The 10,177-nt window shown below is 49.7% G+C and overlaps 2 protein-coding genes across 2 annotated transcripts; one reads left to right on the top strand and one right to left on the bottom strand.

Moving 5' to 3' along the window:
* Positions 1-2,102: 2,102 nt before the first annotated feature.
* ALTATR162_LOCUS11645 (uncharacterized protein) lies at positions 2,103-4,646 on the top strand (the record flags this gene model as incomplete). Its single annotated transcript, XM_043319287.1, has 2 exons — positions 2,103-3,172; positions 3,221-4,646. The coding sequence occupies 2 exons, from the start codon at positions 2,103-2,105 to the stop codon at positions 4,644-4,646; spliced, it is 2,496 nt and encodes an 831-aa protein (XP_043175222.1).
* Positions 4,647-6,450: 1,804 nt separating this feature from the next.
* ALTATR162_LOCUS11644 (uncharacterized protein) lies at positions 6,451-9,319 on the bottom strand (the record flags this gene model as incomplete). The annotated part of the gene is made up of 4 exons (XM_043319286.1): positions 6,451-7,169; positions 7,222-7,608; positions 8,235-8,621; positions 8,680-9,319. 4 exons carry the CDS (start codon positions 9,317-9,319, stop codon positions 6,451-6,453), a joined length of 2,133 nt encoding a protein of 710 aa, XP_043175221.1.
* Between the last annotated feature and the right edge of the window lie 858 nt (positions 9,320-10,177).

Genomic DNA, 10,177 nt, shown 5'->3' with positions numbered 1-10,177 from the left:
AAGGACGAGTTCGACATTGGATAGGAGCCCGATACCGATGACTACACCAGTCGAAACCGGCGTCTTTACGATCTATGAAGATGTTCACTAGGGACTGCATCGCGAGGTGACCAGCGAAAAGAACGAAACGCATGAATATGACTATTCTGACTCGGAAGAGTTGGGAAAAGAAGACATAGACGAAGATTAGATCAACCCAGGCAACGTTGCCATACCCGACGAGATCCTATTTTCACCGAGTGGAAGCTATGTCTGCATAGCTAGATAATAGCCTGGCTGTTTTCGCAAATCGGCTGTCTCTATTGATGAGCACGCGAACGAGACAGGTCGCGTGTACTGCGTATCTCGACGCGATAACTGAGCGAGAGGGGAGTCGGTGCTCTTTCGTAAAAACATTGTTTAAACTCTTGTGAGTGTGCATGGTATGTATACTTCGTGGGCAGGATAATTGTAACCACAATTGCTGATCACACGTAGCATGATCAGGAAGAAGCTTCGTATTTAATAGTAGAATATATGAACGCGTTGCAGTTGGTAGGCATGCGATTAGTAGAGAAAAAGCAAGATCGGACAAGACCACCACGACGTGGGGGTCACATTAACAAGAGGATGCGCTATTCCAGCTTCGGCCACTTCAGGGGATCAGCCCGCTCCCAGCATTGCATCCTCCCAGGCTGCCACTGTCACTCAAATTCACTCGCCGTGACCCAAGAGTTGCAGCTAACCGTTATTGACAGACAAAATCATGCGTTGATGCGAAGAACGCCGTACTAGCGGCCTCTTCATTTGTGGCTGAGCATAGCTGGAACGTTCTGCGACAGGCGTTGGCGCACAGCCTCGCCGTAGTCCGAACCACGGCACTCCACCACCTTCGAAGATTTCGTCTTTTGTCCATCTGCTTGGCGGATTTCAAGGTTCTGTATTGCGCCAAGTGAGGATGCAACACGAGTCCGGTGAATGTTAGCGTGAGATATTGATACTTCATAAGCAACCAGCACCTTTCAGGAATGCCATTTCATTGCCAACTCTACCTCTGGTTTCGAGAATGCTAATCAGCAATGTAGAAGCCGATTCACAGTACCCGAGTTCGCATCTAGAACTCGTTACTAGGCAATCATGATCGCAAGAACAAGCAGCAGAGACATCAGAATCAGGCGATGGGACTTTCAGCTTGACTTGGTCCGCGGCAATATACGCCGTACCGGGATGAGTGCAAGTGACCTCACTACGAAACTCGACAAGATCTTTGGAGCGCAATAATGGCTCGATCTTTCGAATCGCATTGCCGCTGGTACCTAAAGTAGGCGGTTCCACAAATGAACTTGCCTGTCGAGGTCAGGCACAGCCCCACCTGTTCCCTGTTCCTGTCGCTTTGCTTATGTCAACGTCTAGAGTACAGCAGCAAGGCTGAACCAGAATGACACCATGGAGGCCTCTCAGATGCATGTTGGGCCATAGTCAGCTTCAAGCTTGGAAAAATACCTCTACGTTCCAACGGCCGCGCGCCGCTATTTCGAATGCTTCATCACCCGGTAGTCTACTCTATCACATCAATCGCTGTCAGTAGCGATGTCCAACTTCATCTTTGAGGTGAAATATCGATACCATAGTCATGGCACTATATTACCACAAGCTTTTGCTGAGAACATGATCTGCGAACTCGACCTCCCATACAACCAACCTAGAACCAGGATCCCGGCAGGGGTGCTTCATCCTTCAAGGCTGTCCCGTCGGCCATGCCCAATTCTAGGACATTTATGCGGTCCGAAGGCTGAGTGTAGGCAATGATCTTCCTTCGAGGATTCAACATGCGACTCAACTTTACGAAAAGCAACCACCTGCTACAGGCCAGGGCTTTCCGGGCACGAAAGCTGTCAGCATATCCATTGAATTCGCTCATCATGCACACACACTTCGCCCTCTTGGTCCCTCAATGCACAGAACAAACAGGGACTCTCTATGGAGCGCCACTATCTGGCGCCGTGGCGTTGTTGGGCAGTGACGTCTCCCCTGCAGCACACGAATATGGTTCCTACGCATTCATTTAAACCTCGATGTATCGGCTCTGATTTCGGTTGACCCAGCATTCTTGAATCAACAAAATGCCTCCCAAAAAGCAAGCCTCCAACTCCAACAAGAAGCACCCACGATCCAAAGCTCAGCATGAGCCTATTGATCGTCCGCGGAAGGTCACTCGTCGTTCGACAGCGTCCGACCAAACGAAGAGTGGCACTCGGTCTCCACCAGATACCACACCACCTGTCGGACAAGAGCAGAGTACTGTTCGAAACCGTACCCTGCTTTCATCATTCAACGTCGACGTTGGACCTAAGACTCAAGTCAACGTTACATCGAACAATCCTCAATCCCTTGTGAAGGGCCCTCTTCACCCAGACGAACCTACAATCGGACGCGAGGCTGTCCCTCCAATTCAGCCTATAGTCCTTTCCAAACTCTCATGGGCGTCACGATCCGCGGTCAAGATCAAGAGGCTCGGCTTCAACACACCCGCAAGTGGCTCATCTGACTCTTCAAAAGGGGCCAAGTGGGCAGAAGTGTTGGGTCAGGTGAGCAGGATGTACAGTTATAAACGTATAGCTGAGAACCAAGTTCGTCTGCTACTCATCAAGCCCGGCGCTTTCGACGAAGAGATCAACGCTTCGTTATTGGTCGTAAACGATGATCAGCTCGGGAGTGAACAATTCCCTTACTCGGCGCTTTCGTATAACTGGGGGAACATCGAAGACGACAGTACCATTATCATCCAAGACGATCCGGCCTCATCTCCTGTCAAATCTATCAAGAAAGCAGTGGATGCGTTTAAAGCAGTTATGCAAGACAAGACGATTAGGGTCAAGCCGAATCTCTATGAAGCTCTTCGACATCTGCGAAAAGAAAATCAGATCATCGCGCTTTGGGTGGATGCAGTATGCATCAACCAGTTTGATAACAAAGAGAAAGAGGAGCAAGTGCTCAAGATGGCGCATATTTATCATAAAGCCTACAATGTGAACGTGTGGCTTGGCTCCGATAGTCTTGGTGACATGATTTCAAACAGAGCCATGGCTTTCATTCCAAAGGTCATCGATCCAGAAAACCATTCCACACTCCTGGCGGGCGACGAGTACATCAAAGACTGGGCAAGTCTGTACGAACTTCTGAAGTGGAGCTGGTGAGTGCGACATAGACCAAGACAATTCCATGTGCTAAAAGGCCACAGGTTTTCGCGACGCTGGATTATACAAGAGCTAGCATTCGCTCAATCCGCTTCAGTTCACTGCGGCAAACATGTGCGCGACTGGTGTGATTTCCAAACTGCCATCGCTATCTTTCATAGACACTTTGACGTTCTGAAAGCTCGGCTTATGATACATTATGAGTCCTCTCAGGTCAAGCATACTTATCTGAACGATGATTCTACTTTGGAGATCGAGCATCTCGGTGCAAAGCTGTTAGTGGACATGACATCAACGTTATTTCGTAAGCGACCGGACGGTTCTCTCGAATCTACGAAAGGTCTGGAGAGCTTGGTATGCTCTCTTTCCGGCTTCGATACATCCGACCCACGCGATACTATCAATGCCTTCAGGAGTATTTCCAAGGAGGTGACTAGGAACGACCTTCGGGTTGCGGGACGCCAGAGGTCTCCGCCTGCTCCAAACTACAGCAAGGATCTCTTTGAGATTTACCGCGACTTTGTCCAATGGGTCATAGAGACCACGGGATCAATCGATATAATCTGCCGCCACTGGGCACTGAAAGAACGAAAGGTGCCAACCCCGACAACCCCTCGACTAGTTGAACTCCCTTCTTGGATCCTCTTCGTGGAGGACTCTGCCTGGGGAAAAGGCGAAGACCGATTTCGTGGCCGAAAGGCTGGCGACAGCTTTGTCGGTCTACCTGGTAGCAACAATTACAATGCCTGCGGTAGGCGAGGCAAACAAGCCCAGGTTGAGTTTCCCCGAAGCCCAATCCATCATGATCCGACCACCTCCACCCAACTCACTCACGATATGTCCATATTTGTGAAGGGTGTTGTGATAGGGTCCGTTTCGTTTCGCACTGACCCATTTCCTGATGGCGTCATCACCAAAGACTGTTTAGAAGGCCTGGGCTGGGTCTTTGACAAGGATGCAAAAGAGATCACCGAAGTTCCTGCTAAACTTTGGCAAACTCTGGTTGCGGACCGTGATCCACAAGGAAACCAGCCCCCTCATTGGTACAAAACAGCATGTCAACACTGTCTTACTTACCAAACAAACAACGGTCACATTAACCTTGGCACTATATTACGTCGGAATCTTCAAGCCGGCTCCCAAGATATAGTGTACGACTACCTTTGTCGTGTCCGCGCTGTCACCTGGAACCGATCTTTCCTCAAGGGCAAACCTATTTGTAGCGACACTACCGAGACTTGCGACTCCGATCATGACGAGCTCGTCGGCTTCGGACCACCCAAGACGGAGAAAGGAGACGTGATTGCCATTCTGTATGGCTGTAGCGTTCCCGTTATCATTCGGCCTACCGAAAGCAGCTCGGGTGAGCACCTTGGTTATCGGTTCGTTGGCGAGGCTTACATCTACGGCAAAATGGATGACGAAGCTTTCGGTGTTCATTGCGAAGAGAAGACCTTCAAGTTACTCTGAATGAGTGCTTGTCACCCACGACGACGTCTCTCTAGATCTTCCATTCTTTTTTTCTAATTGAACTCCAGGGTGTGGCGTCTGTTTTTATTTGTCTTATATCCTCTCACCTACATTCCTTGTCTCTCCATAATATAGTCATACACTCGACCAGACCTGCATCCTCTTTTCTCTCTACGATATCCTTGCCTCACGATCTTACAACCTCGCGCCACTATTACCCCATACAATTCCAGCTGCCCAAGCCTCTTCGTTCCACCGATACCCTAACCTTTCGTGCAACACCATGTATACGACTTATATGTCCTAGAGTCTCCTCCCACACATGTCTCAATACACCATGATCAAATTTCCATCGCTGTAACCAGTAACGCAGACATCTTCTACTTTGATATCTTAGGCTATGAGTAGGAACAGTTTTCACTCGGCTTCCCAGACACGCGACATAAACCCCTCTTCATTTTTGAAGGCTGGTCTCGAAAGTCAATCGGCATATGCCGGTACGCCTCTTCATACTGCTGTATCAGCAGAAAACCTTGACGCCGTCAAGATCCTTCTGAAACTTGGAGTCGACCCAAATGTGAAGAACGAATACAGCGATTCCCTATTATACAATGATGCGGCCGGAGATAGTAGTGCTATTGTTAAAAAGCTATTGAAGGCCGGAGCAAGATCTGATGCTCTGGACTACATGCAGATGACGCCTCTTATGATGGCCGCGAGAACAAGTGCCATGCGAGTTATCCCAATGCTTATCGGACGTGGGCGCAATTCAACAAAAGTAGACTCCGAGGGAAAGACTGTATTCCATCATGCGTCCCAATATGTAAGAACCGAAGCCTTCAAAATCTTCCTCGATGCCGGATGGGACCCCTGTCAACGATAAGAAAAAGCATTTCCCAGTGTACTATGCCTTGTCACAAAAGTGGCTCACCACGTATGTTTACGCACGCTGTCTGGATTCGAGCCATATCGTTTTCGCAGAAGAGGTTCCCACCATAGCTTTTGGAATACAACCTTTGCGTTTGTTACTTTTTTATTCTTCGAAGGCTGTCAGTCGTCGATTCATGACCACGAGAATGGAAGATGGAGTTACAATATTGATTGAAGGTGCCATTGACGATGATCCGAATAAGCTTGACACTTGTATCAAAGCCGGGGCGGAGCTCGAAACGCGAACCGACGACGGTGATACAGCACTTCTCGCCGCATACCGAGCTAGAAGTCTATCTTCAGTCGCATATCTCGTTCGACAGGGAGCAAAGCTAGGGTATGAGCACCAAAGTCGAACATTTAATGTGTACCTAGCAGCATACGGGCGGTCGAATATCATCGAATGGTTATTGGTAGAACGTTGGACTGACCAAGGCAAACTTGCTAATGAGCCTACCAATAGTAGAGAGCTAGCGCAGTGCCGATTTTGGACTGGAGTTCGAACCGTCATGATACCCTTGCGTGGAGATTTCGAGCGACCAAAGGGATAGTCACTCTTGGATCATGCAAGGTACTTGCATGATGTTGCGAAGGGAGGGCAGAGGATCCTGGTTCCTTTAGGGTGGGATACCATTGCGCATCTTGTGCCATTGGCCGGAGAGGCGTGAAGCACCATGTATGTGTTGTAATAAAGTGTATCCATTTCGGTAGTCGTTCAGCATATGCGATATCTGCGCTTCATTGCCAGATCTCATCTCAAAAGGCGTGCATCGCTTGCGACTATCTATGCATGAAAGCATCTACCACTTCTCCATCCTGAAGAGATACCACATATGTCTTGCATAACATCCCAAATTCTGATTGGTGCGTGCTGCTATACAAACACCATAAAGCTCACTGTTGAAGCCATCCCAACAACCCACCAAATACAATCAGTGACCAGATCTCGGAGACAAGGAGATGCATTAGGTGTCGGCGAACCTAGCGATGACTCTACTGAGCATACTGTTCCGCTGCTATCCGTGCTGGCGCTAGCACTCGTATTGAAAAGCAGTTCGACCCATTGTATGTTGAACCAAGCGTCTTTACCACTATCCATCCGCCCCGAGAAAGCACCACCGTTACTCCAAAGGCTCAAGATGATCATGCTCTCCGCGTCCGGCACGTTTACTTCCGTGTCTGCTGATTGCACGCCGTTCATATACCACGCGCTTCGCCCGTGTACCCAGTCCAGTCTGTAGTTGTTCCAAGTCGAGGTAGGCTGATGAGCCTCCATTGACACATTGAATGTAGCGCCATCGATAGGCTCTCCAGTGTCAGGGTTGGTGGTAGGTTGGTTGGAGTAGTGTACTTCGTCCGCCGAACCTCCGGTCGGAATCTCTATATCCGACTCAGAGGTGTCGTCGTGGTACGTGAAGAAGCCAGCGATTGCGCCACTGGCTCCGTGAATGCGTGCAGACATGCGGATGGAGACGAATGTGACATTGTACTCCGCGAAGTCAAGCTCAGCCGCCAACTGGCTTCCGTCTGGTAGCCTCGTTGTATGCAAGGTGAGATATGTAGAGTGTTCGTTCGATAGTTCAGTATTGTTGCCTATCACTGGTCAGGGAAGGGGGGAAGCCATGAAAGGAGTACTATGGCTTACTGATTGACACGCGAGACGGTTTGTAGTGCATGTCTATTGTATCATCCCTAGACGAAGGTCTAAACCAGTCTCTAGCATTCCAACCCGAAATCCAGGGAGCAGCTTCGATAAGCTTTGATTGACCATTGGCTGAATCAGTAGCCGTGTAACCCTGTCCGTAAGACGAGGCAGAAGCCGCATCGCCATCAATACTTCCACGAAGGTTTCTAAAGTCGTAGAAGCGATAGAAGTCGTATGTCGCTGCTGTCGAGCCATTGGTCGAGAATTGAGTACATTCTGCAGTGACCTGAACAAGGAGAAGAGATGCAACAAGAGCCAATAGGAGGGCAGCGCTGGTAAACATGGCAAAGAATAAAGGTAAGCGATTGGGATCACGGCAGATTTGATCTGCAGTTGTCACGACTTAGTAGTCGGACTTGCTTATACTACATACGTGCAACGGTTTCCTTTGGGTGTTCCTGTGGTCTGGATGTCACCTGAACAGGCACTAAGGCGAGACATGGCGAGTGGGGGTGTTCAGCTGCTCGAATTCGACGTCCAAGATTCCATTCATAGAAACTTAACGTGAACGTGGGGTGTTACAAGGTTGTGTTGCTTCTACGACGCGCAGCAAGGGATGATAGAACGATACAGATGAGGCTTGCAGAGTTTTGTGGCTTGCTAGTGGCGTCCGATGAATCATGGCTGGATTACATGCCGAGATGCCGCCCGGCTTGGCGCTAGGTACCGTACCCGAAACACAACCTATTGTGCGCTCCGAACTCCCGCTCATAAAAAGAATTCCCAAATGTGTCAACTACATGCCTCGGATCCATCAACTTGGAGAAAGCGGCACAAATCCTGGCAGCAGTCATCAATTGACTTTGCCGTCTTCCACTCAAGTTCTACAGCTGCCCTTGTGGGATCAGCCACAACAATGCCTACGTCACCCGCACGACGTCCAATTTCATCTGTCACTATGACCTTTCCTGAACAGGTCTGAATTGCTGACACAATTTCCTTCACCGAGCTACCATTGCCACTGCCTAGGTTGTACGTGTGAAATCCAGGACTCAACCGCGACTCACCAACCGCTTTGAGAGCAGCAACATGGCCCAGAGCTAGATCGCTGACGTGGATGAAGTCGCGCATGGCTGTGCCATCCCTAGTATCCCAATCGGTACCGAAGATCTTGAGATGCGGCATTCGACCGCTCATCACTCGCAGCAAGCTAGGCATGAGGTTATCGGGTTCTGTCCTAGGGTCTTCTCCTAGTTTGCCAGAAGCATCGCAGCCGATGGGGTTAAAGTAGCGCAAAGCCACAATAGACCACTCTGGATCGGAGACTGCCAAGTCATTCAGAATAGCCTCGCACATCCACTTGGAACGGCCGTAGGGGTTTGTGATCGCCGTGCAGCCGCCTTGGGGTGGATTGCTTGTTTCCCGCTGCATCGATCCATTGCCGGGTTTCGTGAAGACAATGGTTCTCGCTTATCCGTAGCCCTGTCTTGGGGGTAACTTCGCCATAGACGGCGGCGGATGAAGAAAAGATGAGGTTCTTGATGTCCAGGCTGTCCAGGCTGTCCAGTAGAGAGCAGAAGGGGACCATGCCGGCTACGTTGTTGGAATAGTACCGCAGTGGCTGCTGGATACTTTCGGGAACAGCCTTGTGAGCGGCGAAGTGAATGATGCCTTCGATGGCGGAGCCAGACAGTCCAGCGCCATACCGTTTGAGTATGAGAGACATGGCATGTTCGTTTCGGTAGTTAGCTTCATGGAACGTGAGCGACGGATTCCACGTATTGTTCCGGTAGTGATCATCTCGCAGTGCCTTGATGCGGCCCAGTGTCGTCAGGTACGATTTATCCAGATTATCGACGATAATAACATTGAAGCCAGCCCGGAGCAGTTCTAATGACGTATGGCTGCCGATATATCCTAGGCCGCCAACCACGAGAACATACTGTGATCGACGAGCATTGGATACATTCGGCTCGAAAGATGGAGGCACATCGATCTCAGAAGCAGGGGTGCTGTACCCAGATGGGATAGTTGATACAGGGGAAGATGTGGATGCATCTGCAGACGAAGAATATGGACACGCTTCGAAGTAAGACATAGTGTTCGATAGCAAGTGTCGTGTTGTCCTCAACTGCAGTCTCTTACGTGCTTTATGTAAGTTGTCCTCTCTTCACTTCCACAATAGCCTGGACCTATCAACACTCTCCACGGCTCACCGAACTGTGCTTCCAAATCTAGACTCCACAACACTCAACATCGAACAGCTTCAGCTCAACAACAGCTTCTCCGTAGCAAACCAATTCGATTCGATAGGTCGAACGCCTTCTTCTTCAAGCTGACAGCATGCGCTTCCAATTTCTGGCTGCCAGTTCTGCTTTCGTCTGACAGCCAATCCCACATATGGATCGTTGTGCACCAGACAGTCTGCTATGATGGTCTAGAAATGTGTCAGCCACAAGTACTTGTTCATCCCGCCTGGCCAGGAAGTGGCGTTTTCATGTTTGCTATCAACGACGCATGTTTGGTAGGATCCCGGCTCTGAACCGGCGAACACAGGGATGAACAAGCATTTGTCACGTTGCTTCATGTAAGGTTTTTGTGGGATCGGTGGGCTCGCCTGACGCTTGTCACTACCAACATGTTCGTAAGGATGAGATTGATCAGTCATGGGTATACCGCAAGTCTCACACGCAGTATCACCAATACGAGTCAGGCAACCTTGCTGTGGCATCTAGAGGGCTGATGTTGTAGTTAGTACGTTCATAGACTCATTGCTACACAAAATACAAACCTGTGTACAGTAACTTGAAAGCCTTACCCCACTGCAGCCTCGGTTCTGTAGCGGAGATGTAGCACGCGTTAAAGTGTGTTGAGAACGTGGAAGTTGATGTTACGCAACGTCAACTTCCGGAAGTATTTCCTGGTCACCACTTGCCGGGCTGGTACCCGGCAATGC

The sequence above is a fragment of the Alternaria atra genome (assembly GCF_907166805.1).
Source record: "Alternaria atra isolate CS162 genome assembly, contig: 35, whole genome shotgun sequence".
Classification (NCBI taxonomy): domain Eukaryota; kingdom Fungi; phylum Ascomycota; class Dothideomycetes; order Pleosporales; family Pleosporaceae; genus Alternaria; species Alternaria atra.
This window is presented reverse-complemented; position numbering and strand designations above follow the sequence as displayed.